The sequence below is a fragment of the Carlito syrichta genome, unplaced genomic scaffold, assembly GCF_000164805.1.
Source record: "Carlito syrichta isolate Samal-C Ts95f unplaced genomic scaffold, Tarsius_syrichta-2.0.1 Scaffold303106, whole genome shotgun sequence".
NCBI classification, from domain to species: Eukaryota; Metazoa; Chordata; class Mammalia; order Primates; family Tarsiidae; genus Carlito; species Carlito syrichta.
This window is the reverse complement of record NW_007247202.1, coordinates 682,359-710,087: the sequence shown is the minus strand read 5'-3', so window position 1 is coordinate 710,087 and position 27,729 is coordinate 682,359. Positions and strand designations below refer to the sequence as shown.

The window sequence follows — 27,729 nt, the reverse complement described above, 5'->3', positions numbered from 1 at the left end:
GCTAATTTTTGATTTATTGTAGAGATGAGGTCTCGCCAAGTTGCCCAGGTGGGTCTCGAACCCGTGGGCTCAGACAATCCACTCACCTCAGCCTCCCAAGGCGTGGGATTACAGGCTGAGCCACCAAGCGCGGCTTATCCTTTGTATTTTTAAACTTTTATACTGTTTTCATTTCCTGGTCTCTCTGGTGAGGATAGTGGTTTTTGTTTTTGGTTTTTTTGGTTTTCGATTCATTTACTCTTTCTTTTGCTGTTTTTAATATATTATTTAACCTATTCATTGATTTCTTTATTTTAATTATTAGATTTTTAAATTTTTTTCCAGATTTGCTGATTCATTTTATAATCTTTTTTGCTTGACCTTTTAATTTTCATCTGTTATTTCTTTATATGTTTTGCTTATGGTTTTATTATATTCTGTAGCTAGAGTCTTTCAGGATATAAGTGTGTGTTAATTTAATCAGCTAATTCTCAGTCATGGCTTTTTATTTTCTATTATGTGTTTGGCAATCTTTGGTAAGCTCATATTTGGTCTAATTTCATCTGTAGACTGCTGAGGGTCTAAATTGGAATGGTTTAGGCTATATACAAACAAACTGGATCCACTGTATTTGTCAGTTCAGGCTGCCATAGCAAAATATCATAGACTGGGTGGCTTAAGCGACATAAGTAAACTTCTCACAGTTCTGGAAACTGGAAATCTAAGATCAGAGTGCCAGCATGCTTAGGTTCTGGTGAGGGCCCTCTTCTTGGCTTTCAGATGGTGGCTTCACTGTGACCTCACAATGTAAGAAGAGAAGGAGCTCCAGTCTCTCCTCTTATTATAAGGGCACTCATCCCATTATGGTATCCCCATGCTCATGACATCATCTAAACTTAATTATCTCCCAGAGGCCCCACCTCCAAGCACCATCATATTGGTAACTAGGGCTTCAATGTGTGGAAAGGGTGGCATACGCATTCAGTCTGGATCATTCACTTTTGTTCTTTTGATAGTTTTTGACTCCTTCTATTTGTGTGGCACCCAGGGAAACCCTAACCCTTTGCATCCCTTAAAACTCGTCTTTTAAATTTTAGTACATTATTTTCTCACTCTTTCTTTTGATCTCTGTGGTCTTCAGAGATGTCTTTTATTTTCTCATGAACTGAAAATACAGTGTTCTATATTTCAAACTATCTTTTGAAGGCAAAAACATTTCAAAAGAATATTTGGACATCCATATTCTATATATTTTGGATTTAGTTGAGTTCATTCACATAAATGGCACTCTCAATATATTAAAACTTATGAAAATATGGTTTATACTTATAGTTGACTAAATATAAGTTTATGGCACTTACAAATAAATAATACTGCTTTATTCTACTTGTAATTATTCCAATGTGATTTTAGTTTCTCCTGGCACATGGTTTAAAGCAAGTGAGAAGCATATAAAACTTACATGAGAGGATTTTTGGGCCACAGGCAGAAATATACCACAGTAATTCTTATCCTATGCCAAGACTTTGGGTCATAATAGCATGCTACCCCATTGGAAAGATAGATTTGAGAAAGAGGCATGTTTACATAATTTTTAAAAAATTTTCTTGTTTGTTTGTATATTTAGATAAATGCTTTGTTTCATTTTTAATATTAAAGACTGAAATTCTGACTGGCAAACATATGTACAAATAAACGAGTGTTGCAAAGCAAAAAGCAATTTGTATTGTCTATTGGTGAAGGGGCTACCTGCCATATAGTAATTTTTCAGCTAGACTAATTTGAAAAATGAAAGAGATATCCTTTTTAAACTGTAATGAGAATGTCATCACTCTATGATCCACCTTCTCTGAAGCACCTTCAAGCTCTCCTTCTCTACTGGGGGCTGTTTCTCCTCTGAAGATAAAAAATTTATTTCCTACTTAGCAGAAAAATATCCAAACCTATAAACAAGCAAACAAAATACTTTTCTTGATCCTACCATTCTCTCTGTTAGAGGTCCCAGGCACTTTTTCGTATTCATTTAGAGCTTAACTTCATTCATTAATTCATTTACCTATTCATTCTAAAGCATTTACTGGACATTTCAGTTGGTCAATCATAATGTGTGATGCTGCAGAAACAGACGAAGCACACAGTTCTCCATCATAAAACAGTCTGTCAGAGGAGGACAAATAAGTAGTTCATTACAATTCAGTGAGAGAAAGTTACTAAGGGAACACACAAAAAGGGCAGTGAAGATGGGTGTGAAGATGATAATAGTAAAATGTTTTTGCAGCTGATCTTTCATAACAAAACACAACTAGATGTTTCTGCTCACGGTATTGACACCTACTGGTTTCTTTAACTAGCTTTCGGGGCTACTACTTAAAAGCCACTGCTTTTTTTAACAACTGCTAATTACCCAAATGGAAAATCCAATGACTCATCCTCAGCCACCCAGCACTTAAAAATCTCTTTCCTCTCTCATGATCTAGCTCAAAGCCATCTCATTCCTGTTTCACGTCTTCTTTCACCCAAACTACACTCCTGGAGTATTTAATTAATACAAACATAAGCAATACTGACTTACTGTTTCATATTGTATTACATTTTTGAAATCAATTTATCTCATATTTACATTTTATTGTTCCGAGAGCATATCATCTATAGAGCCTAATACATAACCCTGAACCAAACACACTAATTTAGTGAATTAATCCAGAAGAATCTGGAAGAATTAAGCTAGAAATTGCTCAGCAGCAGTTTCTCCTTTCAGCTTGAACTACTAAGTAATTCAAGTTAGAAATTGTGTAGACCTAAATAAGATAATAAGATTTAGTCATGACGATATGCCACTAAAAATACACACACACACACACACACACATTAAAAAATGCAGCCATTCATTAAAATTAATCATATATTAATTTTTAACAAATTATCTTTCATGTTTTTTGCAAATAGTGGCAACAAACTGGCTACTTCAAGTGGTGACACTGCAGTTAAATTATGGGATCTATGTAAAGGTGATTGCATTTTGACCCTCGAGGGACACAGCCATGCAGTGTGGTCCTGCACGTGGCACTCCTGCGGCAATTTTGTGGCTTCTTCCTCACTGGACATGACTAGTAAAATCTGGGATGTTAATAGGTAAGAAGTACTTTAATATCACTAATCCTCTATATTGCTACACATACATGGGTCAAGTTTTTATTTTTTATTTTTCTCCATGCTACCACTGGGAAACATTAAAGAAACCTTTAGTTGATAAGATTATCAAGATCTACTTAAATAATCTTCGTAAAATCCATTTTTAACTCCATTAATCTTTGTTGATATAATAATTTCATTCTAAATTTAAGCGTCAAGATCAAACCTCTGTAATAAGATTAGAATTGCTTCATTGGGAAGCTGTTTTAAACAGGATACAAACAATATACTTATTTTAAAGAGTTCAATTTTTAGTTGTGCTTCCCTTAGGCTTATGATCTCTTTATACAGTTGAATTCAAAAGTTTAATAAGCAAAATATAATGAAAATAATTATTTGCTTCATGCTTACTTTTAATACATTGTAATGTTTTCCTTGATTAAATACATCTTGGCAATTTACAATTTATAAGAAATAGTGGATTTATTGTATGGCAAGTCCTACACAACATCATATTGATGTGGAAGTTTTATGTTCTGATCTTAATTCAAAACATACATACTAATTATGCTTATAGTATCAAAATTCTTGTTATCTATGTATTTTTAAGTGTTCATTATGTCCTGTTAGGTGTACAAATATGATACAAAGAAGTAAATTTAGCTACTATCAAATATGCCAATTGCTTTAGCTAAGATATTTACAAATCATCCATAAGACTTCTGATCACTTTCGTCATTTAAACAATGCCCAGATCCTGAAATAAGTGATAATGATTCCTGAAAATGTAGGAAAATGATTGTCACAGGTCCACTGTAATTTATTTTTTAAGAGAAAAATAAACTCACTCTAAAGGTGAGGACTATTGATTTAGGGTTATGTGTAAAATGGTTACCTTGAGCACTTTCCTCCACTATTTTTTGAATCACGAGTAATATATTTAGACCTATTTCCTATTAAGAAGAGAGGATAAGCAGCTGCTTGCAGAATGTCAACAAGTTTTGTGGGAGGGTTTGGCGAAAGGGTGTGCTAAGTTCTATGTATAAGCTGATTGCTTCCTAAGGCCATGTGCCAACTGTTGAACTCCTTTCTCTCAATCTCTCCCTTTCTTTGCTTTGCTACTGTCATACTGGGCCTGGTACTCTGCAAACTGTTTTTTTTTTTTTTTTTTTTTTGCCTGCTGATTTTGCCAATAGGGGTTACTTGTAAGAGACTCTGAGTCTGGAAGGGAGGAAAGGGTTTTGTTTCTTCCTGTCTCTTTCGTATGTGCTTCCTGCAGACTTAGAGTTCTACCAGGATCACCCCAGTTATCCTGCACCTCAGCAGCAGCAATTTGTTCTCATCACAGCAGTAGAATCCAGTTGACCATTTCTTCCAACACTTGCAGAAACCACCTTATTATATTATCAACAGAGACATTAGTCCCAGCAAATAAGTGCCTTCTTCCCAGTAGCCTGTGCTCTCAGCTCTGCAAGTCCGTGATCTTTGGTAGCTTCTTCCTGAGGTTGTTTCCTCCATGACACATTAGTGTTCTCCTTTTTGCCTCTTTGGTTACTTGATTAACAACTTTATATATAGTTAATACTGTATATTAAATTCTTATGATTTAAATGATAGAAGCCAGTTCTATTTTCTGCCTGGCTTTTGTCAGTTCCAGGGTGTCCAGATAAGTAATAATATAATCCACTTGAGTTATAAAACTATAGCTAAAGAAAATTAACCATGCTCTGTATAAGAAAGCCTGACTGGGAATAATACATTTTTGAACTATTTCTATTTTAAATCGTAACTTTAAGATAGGCTTAATTCTCAGATGACTAGTATTTGTTTATCTGGAATATTCATTTATATGTAATTCTTAATTTTATTGTGTTTTACAAATATTTATTGTAACACGTTACTGCAATTTTAGCACTAGTGTCTAGCTTGAATTTTTATCACTTTTGACTCGGTTGAGGATCCTAATAGAAAACTGTGGTCCATACTAGAATATAGTGTACCTTCAAATCTCTTAACCATTCAATGTTTAAACCAAACTATAGTTAGTATTTTAGATTTGGAATCTAAACTGCTTAGAATGATTTCAAACACTTTGACTTGACAACTTTTCTCCATAACTCTGATATCCAAATACTGTCTTCCCAATGTTTCCCAGTGGATATTGACATAACAGATAAAAATTGCTCCTGATTGGTGTCAAAATCCTTTAAATTTCAAGTTTCCTATCAGTGTCAAGAGCTCACCTTCATCATCAAGGGCAAAAAAAATTACACTAATTTTGAAGTTGACATAGTGGACAGATATTGACAAATAAGGTAGAAATTGAGTGTTTCTATAGCAACTATTGATATGTCTTTCAAGGTCATAATAAAAATACCATGCTCTAATTTGTAATTACGCATGAATCAATACTATATAGATATGTCTAAAACTAGTATCTTGCTTTAAAATTTCATAGGTCATTGGAAATGGCTTAGTGACATAAGGCGAGAGGTTATTTTCCTTGGTAAGATGGGTGGTGGTTGGAAGTTGTGTTGTGCTAAGTTCTCTTAGCTTGATGCTACATAGTTCTTAACAAAACAAGAACTTGTATTGGTAGACACTATTATTATTAACCAGGGAAGGATTTAGAATATATTTTTCTTTTTACCTTCCTTTTGAGCTTCTGGCTCAATCTTTAATATCCTTTAATTGATGTTATAATCCTAGCCCTGTAACAGTTCCTGAATTGGACAATACTTGGCAAAGCCATCCATTTAGCTCCTTACCAAAAAATTGGAGCACTGTGAAGCATAATCAATGTAAAATTTTAAATCAAGATTTATATTTACTAAGTTCTAACCAGAATCTATAAACAATTATCTGTGATACTCTTGGTCTGGGTAAATCCACACTGTACAAAGTTTCTGTGAATAATTAACAATTGCATTCTGATAATCTTCTGAGTGGTCATATATAAAGCAGAAATCTTTATATTTTCAGTTATTGATCACTGATTTTTAGCTCAGTTTTCAATTTTCAGATATGTTCTTTAAAACTCAGTCCTAAAGCACGCATGCACACTTAAACACATACTCCGACATAACTCATGCAGGGAGTGGTTGGCACATGATGGCATACTTGCATAAATGAATGAACAGTGATTCAACAAGTATACATAAAAAATGTGTTTGAAGTGTTCTCCCAGCTCCATCTGCATTCAAACTGTAATATAATTATGCTGTTTTATCCTATATAAATCTATAAAATGATGAAAATTGAATAGAATAATCAGAAAAGACATCAGTCACCTATAAAAAACAACTTGTGCTTCTTTAGAGGCATTTGCTCATAACATTAATCAGTTAAGTTTTTGTGAAATGGCTTAGCAGTGTTGGGCTATGCTAGACATAAGAAAATTTTCAGATTCAACTGCTGCCCTCAATGATAGTACAAATAATTTAAAAATACAATTTTAAAGCAATTAGAGACTATGCATCTGGTGTTTACAATGTCAGATCCAGTATTCTAATTGACTCCTGGCTTCTTTTCTTCCATAGCAGCTGAGTATTTGGCTGAGCAGTTATATCACATTGTCACTCTGATATTTTGGAAGGCAAGACCATGTACCTGCTTAGCTTGTAACATTAAAGAGGAGTTGGAAACACCCAAAATGTTACAGAGTGTAGCTGCACCAGCAGCTTTAACAAGGTGTTACACAGGCAGAAATTGAGTGGCTTGTAATAAGGATGGAAGGAAACAGAGAAACTTGTAACATTCAACAGCTTCTGGACCCCAAATGGTGGGAGATAAATCTGCTTTCCTTATATCTAGCTGTATAATTTCAGATACCCTTGAGGTTACATGGAGAAAAAAAGTAAAGCAAGTTTGAGAACTATGTTTACTTTGATTTGTGAGTACTGTTGCATTGCTTTACATGGAAACAAATATAGCAGAAACTTACTAACTTTTTGAAAGAAGTGAATTGACAAGGGAACCATGAGCCTATTCTGATGAACCCTCCGACTCTTCAAACAGTACAACAGTCCTCAAGTCCCCAACCTGTCTTCCAAAGGAAGTGGACTTCTGTTGTTTCACAGTTCACAAGGAAAGCATAGACCACAGCATCAACCTCAGATATGACCACAGAGGATATAGAGGATAATGGAAAGGAAAGAACTTGCCATAGAAGCCAAAAACAAAACAGAAAAACAATGAGCAAAGGAGCGCCTCTTGGAGAGAGATCTATAGTATGATCAAGAAACTTTCTTCGATGCTATGGCAACTTTCCTCATGATGCCTGCCTAGGATTCTATCACTCTTTGGGCTAGTGATGCTTGAATATTACCAATTTTTCTATTTTGTGTATTGCAGTTTATATTGCAGTTATCCTTGTCCTTGTTTTACCATTGTACATTGTGTTTGTGGTAGTGGTTGGGACGGGGAGCAGAAAAGTTATCTTTTATTTAGTTGGTCACCAGTACACAAGTGACATCTCTGAACCCAATGGAGCAGATTTGTGCATCATCAAGAGATTATGAGCAGTGAAACGTTCAGTAACTAAATGAGACTTTGGGTTGTTTTATTTTTTTGAATGTAAAGGGGAGAAGGTCAGGGAATACTCTATACATAGAAGGAAGGATAGCACAGATGTTTGGTAGGCAAAGGGTCAAATTGTGGTGGAGTCTGCTGGCTTGAGTCTGCTTTCTCCTTCTTTCATATTAATTGGGCACCTGGCTATCTAAATGGTATTTCTCAGCTTCTATTAGTTAAATATTGCTCTGTTACTATGTCTTACACAAGAGACTATTAGTAGAAGTGATAGGTGCCATTTCCATATTCTTCCCGCTTATGGTAGCATAGGATATCAATGACAATGACCGCAGTAATCTTAGAAGCCAATTATTGAAAATGACAGAGCAGTTGTCAACTTGCTTGAAGTAAAACCACCCTTGTTTTCAACCTCCACTTAGCCTGCAACATTATCTAGACTCTCCAGCAATAAGAAAGTACACTTTGTTTGAGACATTATATTTCTAGTCTACTGTCACAGCACTTTAGCCTGCCCAACACAATATAAGCACCATGGATATTTTTCAGGTGATATGTTTTTCCTTCATGACATATTATTAAGGTAACCAAGACAAGCCCTGAAGTGATCCCAAAATTATCTGAATATTATTAAGGTAACTAAGACAAGTCCTGAGGTGAGCCCATTGGAATTCTAGGCTAATAATCAATGACTATTCAACTTCCTCATTTCCTTCCCTTGTCACTTTTCACTTCCCTTCTTTGCTGTCTGCTGCAATACTAGGGGAGTCTGTGAAGTCCTACATGCCAGTAGCAACATCTGTAAGTGATTGGTTTCGTGGAGGCTAACACTTATAAGAATAGTTGTACATTGTTTTTAAGTATTCAGCTATAAGTGTCTCCATTAGTAGAATGCTGTTTCAATAATGATCATTTCATTAAAATAATTATGAATGCCAAGAATTTACATTTTATAGTAGTATTGACCATATTTATTCATAGTAATCAGATTTGTTGATTGTAGTCAATCTAGTGAAATACAAATAGTACCTTCCATGAACTGACCTCACATTTATTTATAGATCTATTAAATATGCATTGAACACTTACTTTGTTCTATGCAATTTCATAGCCTCACATTAAGTTTTAGCAATGAGCAAAACAAGCAAAAACTGTTTTCTTTTTCTTTTCTTTTCTTTTCTTTTTTTTTGCCAGCATGTAGACGGCATTCCATTAGGAGGCTGAAAACAAACAAAATGAAATGAAAAAATAATAATAGATAATTATGTATATTATTTAGAGATGAAAAATTGTGTAGAAAAAAGTAAAACCATGAAAGACGAAAAGGAATGGTGGGCATTGGAAAGAATTGAAATTTTAAGAAAGTAGGTCAAGGAAATTCTCACTATAAAGTTGATAATTTGAATAAGGTGAGGCAGCAAGTGAAACAGATATCTGACTGGAGAATATTCCAAGCTCTTCTGAGTAAGAAACTTTTCTAAGGTGGTAGCAGGACTCATGTGACTGCTGAACAGCAAGGAGGCCATTACGACTGAAATACAGTGAGCAGATAAGTGAATGGCAGTGGTAAGGCAGTTGTGTGTGTATGTATGTAATGTAGAGCTTTGTATCCCATTTCAGTAACTTTGACCTTTATTCTCAATGAAAAGGGAAACAACTGGAGTTGTTAGAGCAGGAGAATCTCAAGAGTCTCAATCTGTTTTACATGCTAATGAAATGTATCTGGTTACTGTTTGGAGATTAGACTATAGCACAAGAGGGGTAGACGGGTAAAAGCAGGAAGAATAACTGAGGAGTTACTGTAACAATCCAGGCAAAAGATGGAGAAAGTTTGAGCTATGAAGGAAATAGTGAAGGCAACAAGGTTTGTATTTCTGGCTAGATTTGGAAGATAAAGCCAGAGGTTCTGTGGTCCTATCAATTGTGAGAGAAAGAGAAAACAAATGATGTTGCATTTTCAGACACCTAAAAGGTAAAAGTCTCTTTCTTTTTATACTGGAACATTGACATAAATTTTACAAAAGACTTTCTTAGCCAGATAGATCAACTGGCAATCCAGAAAGAGCTGTATAATGAGGAATACCCTTTCATTGTTCACCTAACATTGCCACTGAAGAGAATTTAATATGCTCTTCCATACACTAGAATTACTTAGTTCTTAATTTAATAATTCATTAGCCAATCATAACCCCTGTGCTGGATGAGATTTTGAAAATCTATTGGTAAAGAAAATAGTTAAAAATAAGAAAAAAAGAACTGTGAAATGTTAAGATTCTGTTGTGATGAGTTATTTTTGTCTGTTCATGGTATATACTATCAATCTTTTGGGGGCATATAATGTAAGAATGCAGATTCTACAATGAAATAAATTTCTTTATTATAAAACCAGTAACGACAAAATAGCACCAAAAAGTTATACAATAGTGTTTAGTATTTAGATTATAAAATTTTTTATCAGACTCATCAGAAACCCTATTAGCAAGAAGAGATTGGGAGCCTATGTTCAATCTCCTTAGCAGAAAAAAATGTCAGCCAAAAGTTTTATAGCTTGCCAATCTAAGCTTTGTAAATGAAGAAGAAATAAAGTCTTCCCCAGATAAACAAACACTAAAAGATTTTGTCACCACTAGATCAGCCTTACAAGAAAAATGCTCCAAGGAGCCCTAAACACAGAAGTGAAATGATGATACTTGCCATCATGAAAGGTCATATAAGTACAAAGCTCACAAGTCCTATAAAGCAACTACATGTTTGAAACCCCAAGGCAGCTAGTTAACAACAATATGGCAGAAGTAAAACCTCACATGTTAACCTTGAATAGAAATGACTGAAATTCTCCACTTAAACGATACACAGTAGCAAACTGGATAAAAGTTTTAAAAGACCCAACCATCTGTGCCTATAAGAAACCAACATACTGGCCAAAGACAGCTATAGGCTCAAAGTAAATGGATGGATAAGACATATCATGTAAATGGAAAACAAAAATGAGTAGACGTAGCCATTCTCATATCAGATAACACAGACTTTAAACCAAGAAAAGTAAGGTAATGGTTGCTTCCAAGACCCCAGGGGCTATAGCCCGACTAGAGGCGGACATTGGTGGGAGAGGCAGCAGAATCAGGGGTGTCAGTGATGAGGGTTCTGCCTAACTCAAGGAGACAAACAGAACTGCTAAAGTCATAGGAAACTCACTTCAGGATCAGATGAAGGAACAAGTGATAAAACATCAGGAGAGGTGATTCAGGGAAGATGGCAGTTGAACTAGGTGAGCCCCGGTGTGAGTGAGTTAGTGTATGGAAAATTTTGTGTATGTGCTGGTGAGCAAGGACGTGTGTGAGTGACTGACTAAGTGAGGGCTAGAGAGCTAGCGGCCAGGGCTCTCCTGGTGCAGTGGCTGGGGCCACAGCTGCTGGGATTGGACCCTAGTGATTCCCTGGATGCAGAAGCCATGTACCATTTTTAAAAAAATCAACAAAACCCTTTCTGGAAAGAAAATGCTGGGAGAGACGGACTAAGTAGGGGCTCATGAGCAATTGGCCAGGGCCCTGATGTAACAGCTGGTGGTGCAGCTTCTCTGCTTGGTCCCCGGCTTCTCCCAGGTCGCAGAAGCTGAGTGCCATTTTAAAAAAAAAATGGACAAAAGTTTTCCTGTGAATAAGTAGCAGGAAGAGACTCCCACCGCAGGTACTGCCTCACCACTGAAGCAGGAGAGACTGCTGGTTCAAGGCTTTGCCTCACCACTTCAGCACCTGGCAGAGCACTGGCAGAAGGGACTGTGGAGGGAGTCCAGAGGCAGAGTCTCACAGAAGAGGACAAGAGAGACACCCCACCACCATCTTGAAGAGGGGCAGGAAAGTGCTCTGACTTGCTCACCATGGAGCAACAGACCCAATTTCTGGTGGATCAGTTACTCAGGGGTTGATCATGACCCAGAGGGAATATCCTGAAAGCACAAACTTTGAAAGGACCTGATGAGTGCTGGGTCCCAGGTACCCCACCCCCTTCCCTGATCCAGCCATGGGACAAAGGGTGTGGTCAGAAAAGGATGAGGAAGAGCTCCAAAGAGATAAGTGGTGAGTCCGGGTTGACCCCAACCCCCTCCTCCCCAGCAATCCTCTGAATGTCAGAACCGCACAGCCAGGCCACAACTGAGAGGGACAAATCCAGGCCGAGCCAGGCCGTCAGTTGCAATAGGAGAACTCCATTCTAGAATAGGCCTGTCTGGGGCACCCCCCGCAAGTACATACCTGGGGAAGAGACAATCCTGCATCTCCCCATGGGAGGAGATCTCCCTGACCATACGAGAGTGGGAGGGGAGGACTGCAGCGCCATCCACCTCCACTGCCCCTCCTCCTCCCTGCTTCAGACCCTGAGGGGAGAGTGAAAGAGGTGGCTCTGCAGAAAGGATCTGATTAGAGGAACAATTACAGAGCCAGCCACAAGAGGGCAGGGTTTTTTTACTTTATTATTTTTTAATTTTTAAATTTTTTTGCCATTTTTTGTTAGTTCATCTATTTTTAAAATATTTTTCCTTTGTGCATGAAGGTTTTCTTTTTCTTCTTTCATTTGAAATTTTCTGTTTATGTGTGTAAGAGAATGATTGAGTGTTCTTTCAATTTTGTTGTTGGTTTGTTTTTGTTCTTCTGTTTGCTTAATTTTCATTTTTTATAGTTTAAGGTGTGTGTCAATATATGTGTGAGAATTCAATCTGAATTCCTTCCCCCCCCGGTTTTCCTGCTTTTCTTCTCCATTTACTTAGTGCTAGGCATGTGTGTGTATGTTCAGTTTTCTTGGTTCCTTGTTGTTGTTGTTGTTTGTTTTGTTTCACTTTGTTGTTATTCCAATTTGTTTTGAGGTGTGTGTGTGTGTGTGTGTGTGTGTGTGTGTGTGTTCAATTGTTTGTGCGTTGGTTTCTGCTTTACGTCATCATATATAGTGGGTCTCAGGGAACACATACCAAAATAAGTAAACATTGTAATTTGCAAGTAGTTTCTGAACCCTAAAACCCCATCCCCTTCTTTATTTGACTTTCAAAAACTACAAGAAACAGCACAACTTTCCATCCACTACCCTATTTCAAAATAGAACATGTCCAGAGCATGGATCAGGGAAGAACAGAAACCTGAGCAAACATCTGAAGGGAAAGCCTCTCTCACTGACACTGAATAACAGAACTAAAGAGAAAAACAAGAGGTCTGTCACAAATAAGGAAAAACCAAAGGAAGACCACAGGCAATTTCAAGTGTACCAAAGAGAAACTCCTGAAAAAATCAGACCTTGGTACCCAAACAATGGGAATCACCAACAACTAGCCCCAGAATACAACAGAGATTAGAGAATGGATGGAAAGAGTGAATAAGACTCAAGAAAGACAAGATGCAAAACTGAAATAACTTGTAACAGAGATTTTGGCAATAAAGTATTTCATTCAGGAAATAAATAACAAAATGACAAGCATGGAAAACAGAATTTATCTAGCCAAAGAAAGAATCTCAGAACTTGAAGACCAGAACATGGAATTAACCCAATCTGTAAAAAACATAGAAAGAAGACTCAGAAAGAAATAACAAAGCCAAAAAGAGATGTGCAATTATATCAAGAGGCTGAACTTATGCTTGATTGGTATCCCAAAGGAAGAAAGGGGAATGGAGAACAACTTGGAGCAAGTATTCCAGGAGATAATCCAAGAAAAATTTCCCCATCTCACCAAGATATGACCAGCCAAGCATAAGAGATACAGAGAACCCCCACAAGACATCAAATGAGAAGACCAACCCGTAGACACAAAGTAAATCACCTACACAAAATAGGCACAAAAGAAAAAATCCTAAGGGCAGCAAGAGAGAAAAGTCAGACTACCTACCAGGGAATAACAATCAGAGTAGCAGCAGACCTATCAGCAGAAACACTACAAACAAGAAGGGACTGGAGTCCTATGTTCAAAATCCTTAAAGATAAACAATTTAAACCAAGAATTTCCTATCTAGCCAGGCTCAGCTTCATCAGTGATGGAGAATTAAAATCCTTCCCAAACATTCAATCCCTAAGAGATTATACAGCTTCCAGACCAGCCATACAGGAGATACTTAAAAATGAATTAAGCATAGAAGAAAGAAAAAAAAAAGAAGAATGACCACACACTTCCCAAGAGAACAGCAGAGCACAGAATTAACAGAGAATACAGCGTAACAAGAAACTTGAAAACACATACATATATCAACCCTAAAACCAAAAGAAAAAAAGCAAACAAAGAAAAAACTTTATAAGAACCTCATGACAGGGATAAACAATCACATTTCAATATTCAGCCTTAATGTGAATGGACTAAATGCTGAAAAGACACAGAATGACAAACTGGATAAGAAACAATGACCGAATTATTTGTTGCATCCAAGAAACTCATCTCCACACAAGAGACACCCAGACTCAAAGTTAAAGGATGGAAAATGAGTTTCCAGGCAAATGGATCACCAAAGAAGGCAGGAGTCATGATCTTAATATCAGAGAAAACAACCTTTAAGCTATCAAAAATTTTAAAAGATGCATAAGGATGCTACATAATGATAAAAGTTTTGATCCATAAGCAAGAAATATCCATCCTAAACATATATGCACCCAACACAGGAGCACCAACATTTATAAAGCAACTACTAAGTAAACTAAAAAGAGATATTGACTCTAACACTATTATAGCAGGGAACTTGAATACCCCACTAACAGCACTAGATAGATCAGTGAGGCAAAAAAAAAAATCAACAAGGAGATCCAGAACCTAAACTTGACACTTGACCCAATGAACTTAATAGATACCTACAGATTATTCCACCCACAGAATATACATTCTACTCATCACCACATAGAACATACTCCAAGATTGATCACATCCTTGGCCATAAATCAAGTATAAACAAATTCCATAAGGTTGAAATCTTGCCATGTACATTCTCAGGCCACAGTGAAATAAAAATAAATATCAACACCAACAAAATTTCCCCAAAGCCCACAAAGACATGGACACCAAACGGCATGATGCTGAATAACTAATGGGTCAACAGTGAAATCAAAGCAGAAATTTAAAAATTCCTGGAAATAAATGAAAATGAAGAAACATCCTACCAAAACTGGTAGGATGCCATGAAAACAGTTCTAGGAGGGAAATTTATATCTCCATGAGCAAATATTAAGAAAATGGAAAGATCACCTAAGGAAGCTGGAGAGAGACCACCAAAACCCCAATTTTAGCAGAAGAATCGAAATCACCAAAATAAGAGCCTAAATATGGGACATAAAAGACAAAAACATTGACAAAACATAAAGCTCATTCTTTGAAAGAATTAACAAGATTGATGGACCCCCAGCTGGAATGACCAAGAAAAAGAGAGAAAAAGCTCAAATAAACACAATCAGAAATACAAACATTCAAATTCAAATCACAACTGACCCTGAGTACACCTATATGGAAATAAACTTGATAGCCTAGATGAAATGGAGGACTTTCTGACATCACACAACCTCCCCAGGTTGAAACAAGAAGACAGTGAGACACTAAATAGACCAATAAAAACTCAGGAAATGGACTCTGTCATGCAAAAACTATCTACAAGAAAAAGCTCTGGACCAGATGGCTTTCCAGCAGAGTTCTACAAAACATGCAAGGAGGGGCTGATATCAATCCTATTGAAAGTATTCCAGGCAATTGAGAATGATGGGATTCTCCCCAAATCATTTTACGAAGCTAACATCACACTGATACCCAAACTGGGTAAAGATTCAACAAAAAAAAGAGAACTACAGGCCAATAACCCTTATGAACATAGATGCAAAAGTCCTCATCAAGATTCTAGCAAATCGGATCCAAAAACACATCTCAAAAATCATCCACCATGACCAAGTAGACTTCATCCCAGGATGAAGGACTGGTTCAACATTTGCAAGACCATAAATGTAATTAAATACATCATTAGATATAAAAACAAGAGCCACATGATTACATCATCAAATGCACATAAAGCTTTTGACAAAATCCAGCATCCTCTCTTGAACAAACCCTCAAACACCTAGGTATAGAAGGAACATACCTAAAATAGTAAGTGCCATCTGCGGTAAACCCACAGCTAACATATTGCTAAATGGACAGAAGCTGGAAACATTTTCCCTGAAAACTGGAACAAGACAAGGCTGCCCACTCTCACCCCTCTTGTTCAATATTGTGTTGGAACTCCTAGCTCGGGCAACTAGACAGGAGAGGAAATCAGGGGTATTCAAATAGGAAAAGAGGAAGTCAAGTTATTCCTCTTTGCTGATGATACAATCCTATACCTTGAAAATTCAAGAGAATCTGTCAAAAACCTACTTGCACTGATAAAGGACTTTGGCAAAATAAATGAGCAAAAGACAGTTGCATTCCTATATGCCAACAACAAGCAGGCAGAGACCCAAATAAAAAGCACAATCCCATTCACAAGAGTCACACAAAAAACGAAATACCTTGGCATCTTCCTAACCAGAGAGGTGAAACACCTTTGCAATGAGAACTACAAAATGTTGCTCAAAGAAATCCATGAAGACACAAACAAATGGAAAAATATTCCATACTCATGGATAGGAAGAATCAACATTGTTAAAATTTCCATCCTACCAAAGGCAATTTGCAGACCAAGGCAATACCCAGCAAGTTACCAACATCATTCTTCTTAGACCTGGAAATGATAACACAGAAATTCATATGGAAACATAATCGACCACAGATAGCCAAAACGATCCTTAGCCAAAGAAACAAAGCTGGAGGTGTTAGGATATAGATGGACCGGGTGAGGGTCGAGAGATGCAGGGAGGCACGCAGCACTGCCGGGGCTGGCAAGCCGAAGGTGCGCGCCGGCAACCCAGAGATCCGAGTAGATGCAAAGAATTGCGACACACAAAAAGGTTAAGAGAATTTTATTTAAAAGTAAATTAGAAAGAGAAAGAAGAGTGAAGATTCTTCTCCCCAAGGTGGGGGAGGGGGACCAAACCCAGGAAGCATGGCGACAGCCATGGCTCAAAGAGCACATGGCCACACCATACTCTAGCAAGGCAATGGCCCCTGGTTGCTTGTGGTTGAATCCTTTTAACCATTCCCCTCGATGGGGGAAGATCATTAGGGTGATTGTGTGGTGGTCTGCTTCCACGTCATCACAAAGGGACAGGCAAGCACAGGTACTGATGATGTGGTACAGGTACAGATGATGGACAGCAGGCAGATGGGTGGGTTAGTCACATGATTGCTGCCATGGTGGGGCTTATCTGTGTCACATAGTTCACAGAGGGCTGATTAGGTTAACCTGAGGGGGATTTCCTGCAAGAGACTTGTTAGACATTTGCAATTCACAAATTCTTTGACCAAAGGTGGGGTGATCATTTGGGCTGTCCTGATCTTGTATCTGAAGGAGATTTGCCTAGGGGGGATGGGGTAGGCTGCTGTTTGTCCTGCAGTAGAATGTCTGAATGCTTGTTAATTGCTACACTGAGGCAAAAAGACTAAGAATAAGCTAAGTTTCTTCTAGGTTTCTATAGGTACCTTTCAGGAGATATCACACTTCCAGACTTCAAACTTTACTATAAGTCGACAGTAATCAAAATAGTGTGGTATTGGTACAAGAGCAGGCATATGGACCAATGGAAAAAGAAAGACATTCCGGAATCAAAGCCTCCATTCCTCAATCAACTCATCTTTGACAAAGCCTCCAACAACAATCACTTGGGAGAGGAGAACCTATTCAGTAAATGGTGCAGGGAAAACTGGCTGATCACATGCAGACAATTAAAACAGGACCCCTACCTATCACCATATACAAAAATTAATTCTAAATGGATAAAAGACTAAAACGTAAAACCTCAAACTATAAGAAGCTTAGAAAACTCAGGAGACACCCTGGCAACCAATTCCTATTCAGAACCCTAAATGCCCATACCTTAAGAAATAAGATAGACAAGTGGGACCTCATCCAACTGACAAGCTTCTGCAAAGCAAAAGAAACCATCAAGAGAGTTGAGAGCCCACAGAATGAGAAAAAAAATTGCCAACTGTATATCAGAAAAAGGCCTAACCATCTAGAATCTACAAGGAACTCAAACGAGCCAAAAGGAAAAAAACACACATTAAATAGTGACCATTAAATAGTGGACCAAAGACACAAATAGACACTTCTCAAAAGAAGATATATGGGCAGCCAACAGACATATGAAAAGTGCTCGGCCTCACTCATCATCAGAGAAATGCAAATCAAAACCACATTCAGATACCACCTAATCCCAGCAAAGAATGGCTGTCATTAATAAAACAAACAACAGATGCTTGCGAGGATGCAGAGAAAAAGAAATACTTCTACACTGCTGGTGGGAATACAAACTAGTGCAACATCTTTGGAAGACAGTTTGGAAATTTCTGAAAGAACTAGACATTGACTTTTCAAATGACCCAGCAATTCCCCTATTGGGACTATACCTAAAGGAATTCAAATCATTCTACAAAAAAGATACCTGCACATGTATGTTTATTTCAGCTCTATTCATAATAGCGAAAACATGGAACCAACCATACTGCCCATCGAAGCTGGACTGGTTAAAAAAAAAGTGATACATATACACAATGGAATATTATGCAACCATAAAGAAGGAGAAACACATGAACTTTGCAGCAACTTGGATGGTTTTAGAGTTGATCATACGCAGTGATCTATCACAGAAACAAAGGGCAATGTACCATATATTCTCACTCATAAGTGGGCCTTGAACAATTATGATTCTATAAGAAAGGGATTGACTAGTGGGAAACTCTCAGGGGAGAGAGGTAGGATTGGCAATTGAGGGAAACTGCTAGGGGAGGAGGGGCACACCTCATCAATAAGGGTACCTGCATAATCAACATTTGTATACCTAACCCTGAATTGTACCCCACATCTTTATTTTTTAAAAACCAACAAAAGTTAAAAATTGTTTTTTAAAAGCAAAGAAGATAATTATATTTCATGTTCTTTATGATTCACTTGCAAAGTTTGCTGTGCTAGCAAAGATGAACATGTTGAATAATATTAATGGTTTTAAAACATGCTAATATAAAAAGTATTAAGACTCAAGGGCAGCCAGGCTCGGTGGCTCAGCCTGTAATCCTGCGCCTTTGGGAGGCTGAGGTGAGTAGATTACCTGAGCCCGTGGGTTCGAGACCCGCCTGGGCAGCGAGACCTCATCTCAAATCAAAAAATCAGCCGGGCGTGGTAGCGCATGCCTGTAATTCCGGCTACTTGGAAGACTGAGGCGGAAGGATCACTGGAGTCCAGCAGGCGAGGCTGCGGTGGCTGGGAGCGGCCACTGCACTCCAGTCTGGGCGACTGAGTGAGACTCCAACTCAAAAAAAAAAAAAAAAAAAAAAAGACTCAAGAGCATGGATTATTGGTACATTAATACATATCTTGTATTGTAAAGATCCCAAGTTTGTCTTTACTTGAAAAAGCTCCCAAGGTATATAATATTAGACTGTGAAAGTAATGCTTGAAACGTTTTATTTTACATTATAAGAAATGGTAAGATACTAACATTGACCTCTTGTGATCCATTTATCCTGCTGCACCAGGACAGTCAATTATATCTTCTTGGATATTCATGTATATTCAAATGAATATCTCCCCCTTGACATATAGCCCTGAAATGTTATCTAAGTACTACTAAGCATAAACAGATAGATAAGCACAAAAAATAAAGAAACAAGAAAATAGAAAATATATTTTTAATTTTTGTTTTTCCTAAATAATGCATAATTAGTAAATACTATTCAAGAAATATCTACTTTATAAAGAAAAATATATTGTAGAATGATTTGAGTTCCTCCAGGTATTTTCCCAGAAGGGGGATTGCTGGGTTGCATGAAAGGTCAATTTCTAGTTCTTTTGGAAATAGCCACACTGTTTTCCATAAGGATTGAATTAGTTTGCACTCCTACAACTGTATGGAAGTATTTCCTTTTCTCCACATTCTTGCCAGCATCTGTTGCTTTTTATTTCATTAATGGTGGCCATTCTTACTGGAGTTAGGTGATATCTCAGTGTGGTTTAGATTTGCATTTCTCTGATGATTAGTGAGGCTATTTTTTCATGTGTCTGTTGGCTGCTTGTAGAAATGTCTATTCATGTCTTTTGCCCATTTTTTAGTGGGCTGTTTGTTGTTTTTTTTTTTTTTCTTTTCTTTTGAGAAGTTTGAGTTCCTTGTAAGTTCAGATGTTAGGACTTTGTCAGATATACAGTTGGCACTATTCACAATAGCAAAAACATGAAACCAATCATGCTGCCAAATGAAACTGGACTGGATACATATACATGATGAAATATTATGCAGCCATGAAGAAAGACAAAATTATGGACTTTGCAGCAGCTTGTATGAATTTGGAGTCTATCATACTCAGTGATCTGTCACAGAAACAAAGAACTGAGTACCACTTATTTTACCCAGTTGCTGTAAAGTTCACAATTTTGTCCTTCTTTATGGCTGCACAATATTTCATCACGTATATGTACCACTCATAAGTGACCCCGAACACCTATCATAATACTACAAAAAAGGGAATTGCCATATTCAAATGAATATCTCCTCCTGGACACTGCCAGGAGAGGAGGGAGGGCACTTAACATCAGTAAAGGGGCCTGATCCTACTCCAGGCAAAGTGAGGTCCAATGGGAGGTCCCAAAATTCACCCATACCTAAACCACTTATGTACCCAATGCTAACTTGAGCCCCACAACTTCAAAATAAAAGAGAAAAGAAAAGTCTACGAAAACTAAAAGTTCAGATTTCATTTAGTAAGTTATAGTATGATTAAATAATTGCAGAGCTCTCTCACAGCCAGTATGACTTTGTGCGTATGTGTGAAGAATGGCTCAAACAAGTACTACTGTGATAAATTGGATGTGAATTTTTTTATACCATTATACATGGATCAACAAATTAAAAAAGGTAAAAGTCACTAGGATTTTAAAATTTATTTGTATTTCTTTCTACAGCAAATACTATTTTATGTTAATGATTTGCATATTTTTATCTAGCTTGGATTAAATAAGGTACATTTTGTTATCTCATAAGCTATGTAAGACTGTATATTAGAAATAACTAGGATGAGTATAAATAAGTTAAAAATATTCCAGTAAGAGGGAATATGTATATTTTGTATCATGACACATTTTAACTTTTTTTTTTTTTTACCATCAATCAAAGTCAGTACTTTACTATATATATATATATTCCATCTTCACCTTCACCCAAAGTAATCTGGTCAGTATATGAGTATTAATCCTCTTCAATGCTTATAATTACAATGGTTAAATATATTTCTTCACTAATATATATTAAAATAAAAGAAAACAATATATGGTTATAGTACATCTGAGAATCACGTTTATTTTATCATTATGAAAATCACATTTATTTTATCATTATGGTTTAATTATACATATATGCATATAAATGTATACCCACACATCTATGTGTATACATTTATTAGTATAATAATTGAGTTTAAATATTCATCTCAAAATTAATTTTAGAGTGACAAATACTGAAATTATTTGACTATCTTAAATATCTTAAACACCAATCATAATCCCATTTCATGTACTTATTTATGTTTTATCTATGACTTCAAAACCCAACTTGTTTGAAAACCATTTATTTGAGACAGCAAACACTAAGTATTTTCCATTTCTCTGAAACATTGCTTTAGAATTATTAAAATGGTTCACTTAAAGAAAAAAAAATAAGAATGGATTTAATTACTATTGAAATAAATACAAAATAAAAGAAGTAAACTGGTTGATACAAAAATAACAAGCAATAAAATTTGGGGCAGAATTAAACCAAATATTTCCTTATATAAAACCATATTATTAGATGGGAAATCATTTCTATTGCGCTTATAAAAATCTTTTAAACAAAGTTTTAGAAAATACACAGTCCATAGAAGTTTTAAGGAAAGTTACTTGACATTGCCTGACATAAGTTTGTGCAAAAGCCTAACATTTATCAATATAAGTAGAACTTCTTAACATGTATTCTTGGGAAAAAATAAAAACAAAAAAGAGACCATCTTCTGTCTGTCAAGGATCATTAAGTGACTTCTGGTTTGTCTCACAACCTAGAATGAGCCCTGAAGGAAGCAGTACCTCTATCAGAATTCCACCATCTAGAAAAGCCACCCCGCAGATTTGTCTCATACTTACTTGCATCATTTACAAGATTTGACCACATAATTACTAAAGGTCTCTTCCTTACACAGAAATTAATTATTCACTCATTTATTCATATATGTCAAATTATACTCCTGGAGCTGGGAATATAGCTCTAAATTGAACAGTGAGACCCTTGCCCTCATGGAGCTTACATTACATAGAGAAGTGTCACTGGTTATCCATACATTATAAATCATTAGACAAGCTCTCTGACTTGGCCATTGATCAAAAGATTAATTCCTTGCCTCTAGAGATGAAAAGATACTACCACTGGGAGTGCAGGCTTTCTGACATATTATGAATGAGTCATAGTTCTCTATTATCAGAAAGAATTCGCGGTAATAAACCATCAATAAAGTGGACATTAAAATGATTCTGTCTCCCTGTCTTTCCAAAGATGACTGTTTTCCACCAGCATTTGGATTTCATTAGTAGTCTGTAGGTACCTATTGCACTTAAACTACTCAATTAAGGTAGCTTGAAGCAGTCTTCACATGAAGAGTAGACTATCCCATGATGATTCTATTTTGATTTGTTTTTGTATTATTATGTCAGTTTGCTTTTGTGTTGAGTAATGAAGAAAAGAATGAATTTTAGAATAATATACATTAGCAAAAATTAGTCTAAAATGGTATTCACTAATAAAAATTAGAGATGATTATAGTAAGATATGCTGTATCCCAACATGTTTGTGTTTCAAACTTTTACCTCTGGCTAGTAAAAATTATATCTTAAGTATGCAGACAAATTCAGAAAGTTCCAAAATCATTTTCTCTAATTCAGTTCTGAAGATGCAGTATGAGTTAATTGTCATTATTTTATGCATTGTTATTTTAGTACATGTCCAAGTAAAATTTCTTATCCACAAATTCAAGACTTAAACTTTTGGTTGAAATTCCTGGTAATTATCGGAATATGCTTTTTAAAAGGTGCTATGTTTCAACCTAGAAGTACAAAACATAAACCTATAACTACTATATGGGCATTTAACTTTTTTTAAAAAATTAGCTTTGCCCAAATATCTAACAAGTTTATAAAAGCATCTGATGCTTCCAATTTTAGAGATGACATATAATTTATTTCACTGTCTGTTTTTCTAGTTAGCATGTGAAAAATTGAATGTACATTTTAGAATAGATTACAGTATCTCTAGAATATACTTAACTTCACTATTTTACATATATAAATTAATATATTACAGGTATATACAAAACTGTAATAATACATTATACGTCTGCACCCCCAAAATACTATGTATGTTCTTAATTATTTTTGAATTGTAAATCTCTTACACAAATAACATTTTAATGAACAAACACATGTAAAAAATATATATATATATATATATAATCACTTCCTACAACTTGCTCTTATTAACTCCTAACTCATTTATAAATAAACTTCGATGAGTTGGACTTGAGGCTGTCACTGATATCGCCAATAACAAATTATCTCTCCATTATCTCAATTACAGTGGTTCTCATTATCTATGTTCATATTCTTGCCACTAAAAACTACCTAAAGACCCAGTCCCCAAGTTAGAAATGATTGCTTATCATCGATTAAGAAGTCATTGAGATTAATCTCGTCAGACTACCACTCTTGTATATCTGGATCACCACAAAAATGCCAGCCACTATGCTCTAGATATTGTTTATATATTCACCTGTCAGACTCCATCTCTCACCCGCCTCTTATCTCCCCTTTCACCGTGTGCTTTGGAATTCAATGCCTGCCATCAGCAAGATGCTATATATCTTCATGCTCTTCAATGTACAATTTATCTGCTTTTTAATACTGGTCATCCCTTGAGTATATAAATTCCTTTTTCTAATTGAGCCTGTAAATCCCCCTTTTTAGTCCTTCTCAAGAGATTCATAACTCATAATAAATATTAAGTATGTTGACATTGTCACTGAGGTGCATGCATATAATTTTTTTTCAGTTTTGCATTGATATAGTATATATTAATTTATATACTTGTATTTATTTTATATATATATAAAACCATGGAAGTCAAATTTCTTCTTGGGATATTGACACAAATTTCACCTACCACTAGACATGCAAGTTTGTTCACTAAGAGGTTCCCAGAAGCCAAAATAGAGCTTGGGACATATTGGGAAAGTAATAAAAGCGTTCAATTAATATATTAATTAATGATTTATGTTTTCTCCTTGTTCTTCACCATGACTTTTAGATCATTTTTCCTTCCTCCCTTCTTCCCCAAAACCACAGCTTTTTATAAGTACAAGCTTTGAGACTACACCAATAGCCACTCCTCCATTTTATAGTCATATACTGACCTCTTGCTCGTCTCCATCATAGTTTGAGTAATTTAGCTCTTGACTTACTGTCTTTATTGATTACAACATCAATATCCAAGCAGAAAATCAATATAACACCCCAACCTCTCCGTTGACTTATTCCTTTACTTCTAACAACTTTCAAATTTTGATTTTAGGTTTTCTACTCTGTGAACACCATCTCCTTTCTCTCCAGCTTTTACACTCTAATATACTCACTGCAACAAGCCTTTCCTTTCAGCAGCATTAGTAATTGATTGTCTCTGTAATTTTTCCCCTCAATAACAGCCTTCCTCTACTTTCCTTCTTACCCTGAGTAGATTCCGAGGTCCATCACCGTGATCTCTTTCCCACAGTACTAATTCCCTTGCCTCTCTCCTCTTCAACATTTCTTGTCCGTCAAAACCTCACTCTGGTTACCAAATTCTCTGTGTACTCTCTGCCTATACCTGGTCAGCTGAATATGGCTAAGGAAAAAAAGGATCACAGAATCATGCTATCTCAGTTTTAAATTTATAACCTCAACTCACAAGTTGAATTCAATTGAATTTCCTCTGTCAATTAACTTTCTGCCTTATGATATGAGTATTTCTTACTTTCTCCTCTATGTTCAAATCCCAGACACCCTCACCACTCCTTTTCCCTCTGAGCTTCTGACATACATTTTTAGGTCAAGAAATCAGAAGATACTTATCTTCCTACCATCAAATCCATTGATGATTAATATTTTCTTTTTTCTCTGAGTGTTGGCTGGGTAGTTCTTATGTTCTGGACTGATTTACCTGGCATTGGGTAACCAAGGACAGCCTTGTCCACAAAGCTGATGTTTCAGCTGGCACAGCTGAGATCAGTGCCCATATGATATTTCAACCTTCAGCAAGTGTGCTGCTCTTCTCTACTTAGTGAAAGAAATGGTTCAGCAGCAAGAGAGAGCAGACCTTAGTGTACAAGAACTCATCCAAACCTTGACTTGCTGTGGGTGCATTGATCAAAGCAAGTCACATGGCCAACAGTTCATGTTGAAAGGGAATACTCAACAATGTGCATAAAGGGAAAGAAATCATGGCAACTTCTATGGATTAAATGTTTGTGTTCCTCCCAAATTCATAAGGTAAAGCCTAAATTCCAATTGCAATGATATTTGGAAGTGGAACATTTGAGGCGTAATTAGGTCATGAGAGTAGAACCCTTGCGAATGGAAATAGTTCCCTTAAAAGAAGAGAAGCCATTTTGCTTCCTCTCTCTGTGCTATTCACCATGTGAGCATATGATGAGGAGATGGCCATTTGCCAATCAGGAAATAGGCTTTCACCAGACCCTGGTTCTGCTGGCATTTTAATCTCACAGCCTCCAGCATGGTGAGAGAGAAATATTTGTTATTTAAGCCACCTGGCATATGATATTTTTATTATACCAGCCCAAAATGATTAAGCTAGATGCTGATGTCTAGAAGTGGGGTGCTGCTATTACAAATACCTAAGAAAATGTGGAAGTGACTTTGGAATTTGGTAATGAGTAGAGGCTGGAAAGATTTTAAGATGCATGCTTGAATAAGCTGATATTGCCACGAGGAAACTTTTAAATGTGATTCTAGTGGGAGCTCAGAGAGTGAAAAAAGAGAGCTAGAAAGAAAGTCTTCATCTTATTAGAAAATACATAAGTTATTCTGTAAGAATGTTTGTAGATATTTGAACAGTAAAGGCTATTCTGATGAGGTCTCAGACAAAAATGAGGAACATGTTTATTGGACAACAGAGAAAAGGCAACTTTAGTGTAAAGCGGAAAAGATCGTTGCCAAACTGTACTACTATTCCTAGTGCTATGTGGAAGGTAGAATTTGGAAGAAGCACGGATATTTGGGTGAGGGGATCTCTAAGCAAAGTTTTGAAGAAGCAGCTTGGTTTCTTCTGACTGCTTCTAGCAAAATTTGATGAGACAAAATAATTGAAGAGAAAGAAGAAATTATCAAGAAATAAGGAGTCAGAACTTGAAAATTTGGAAGATTCTTAGCCTATCCATATTGCAAAGAACACCAAGGGTGTGGCCAAGCTACTATTTGATAAATAAATTAGTATGAGCGTGAACAAAGGACTAATCAGACCTCTCAACAGAAGCCAGGAATATAGGTGAGATTATACCCCAGAAATACTACCATATGGAACTAAAATGAAATGAAATGAAGGAAGGTTGTTGGATTTCTTAGAATCTATAAGACTTGACTATAGATGTATTCACCTAGAAACACATATTTAAGACAAGAGAAGAATAATTGCAAACATATTTTAGAAGTTGTCAGGGCTGTCATACCCTCCCAAGGCCCAGAGTGTATGGGCTTGGGGTTCAGGGCTGCCTCTCTCTCAATTTAAAATAGTGCAGCAGAGAAGTATTGATGGGGCTGTTGCTTTGGTTCTAATTTTGGGGGGTATGTATAGTTCTAGGAAATTTCATCACATGATTGATAGATTCAGGGGCTCACAACCTCCTCTTGGCAGAGCTACTGGGCCTATGATCCTTATCCAGCATTGCTGAAGAGGCAAAACCACCATCCCAGTGTTTCCAGAGGTACAACACCAAGCCACAGAGGAGTGTTCTTGAGGCTTACAATCTTATACTTGTTAGCCTCCCTAGGTTTTGGATTTTCTTGAGACCCATCACTTCCATCTTCTAATGTCTCCATTTTAGACTGAGCATATTTATCCCATGCCTGTCTCACTACAGTATCTTGGAAGCACATAACTCATCTGGTTTCATAGTTTCACCCAGAGAGAAGAATTCTGACTCAGAATGAATCATACTTCAAGTCTCCTTCGTATCTGATTTACTATTTAGATAAGGCTTTGGAATTTACACATTCGTGTTGATGGTGGACATATTAAGACTTTTGTTTCTTTGAGGGCTGTTGGCAAGGAATTAATGTATTTTTCTTGTGAGACAGACACGAACTTCGGAGGGCCAGGAATCAAATGCTATGGACTTAAAAGTATTTATCCATTCAATATGTTGAAGCTTAAATCCACAATCTGATGATGTTTGAAGGTTGAACCTTTGGTAGGTCATTAGGCCATAAGAAAAGAGCCTTCCTGAATAGGATTAGTGCCCTCATATGAAGGTACTTGAAAAACCTTGTTTCTTCTCTCTTGACCGTTTACTGTGTGAGGATACAATGAGAAGGCAGTCATTTGCAAACCAGGAAGTGGGCCCTTGCCAAACACCAGACCTAATGGCACCTTAGTCTTGGCTCTCCTGGCCTCCAGAACACTGAGAAATAGATCTGTGCTGTTTTAGCCGCCCAGACTACAGTCTATTTGTTACAGCAGCCAAACTGACTAAACAACTATTTTGTGACTAATGCACCTTCGTTTTAACCCTTTATTTCTCTTGCCATCATTCCCTTGCAAATGTAAATATAGTACTGCAGTTATTTTTTTTCCATATTTTATATTGCAGAATTGTTGTTTCATCAGTTACTCTAGATACGTAAATACAACTTTTGACATCATTTCTAATAGAAAATGGGGTCTGGCTTCTTG

The 27,729-nt window shown here is 36.5% G+C and overlaps 1 protein-coding gene and 1 pseudogene across 1 annotated transcript in view; one reads left to right on the top strand and one right to left on the bottom strand.

Moving 5' to 3' along the window:
- LOC103260064 overlaps positions 1-2,559 on the bottom strand; it is an 11,901-nt pseudogene extending 9,342 nt beyond the window's left edge.
- Positions 2,560-2,908: 349 nt separating this feature from the next.
- The window catches only part of LOC110595611 (sperm-associated antigen 16 protein-like), a 253,236-nt gene continuing 228,415 nt past the window's right edge, over positions 2,909-27,729 (top strand). The window contains exon 1 of the mRNA XM_021712154.1: positions 2,909-3,111. Within this exon, the coding sequence (XP_021567829.1) occupies positions 2,909-3,111 (203 nt within the window). The remainder of the gene's footprint in view (positions 3,112-27,729) is intronic.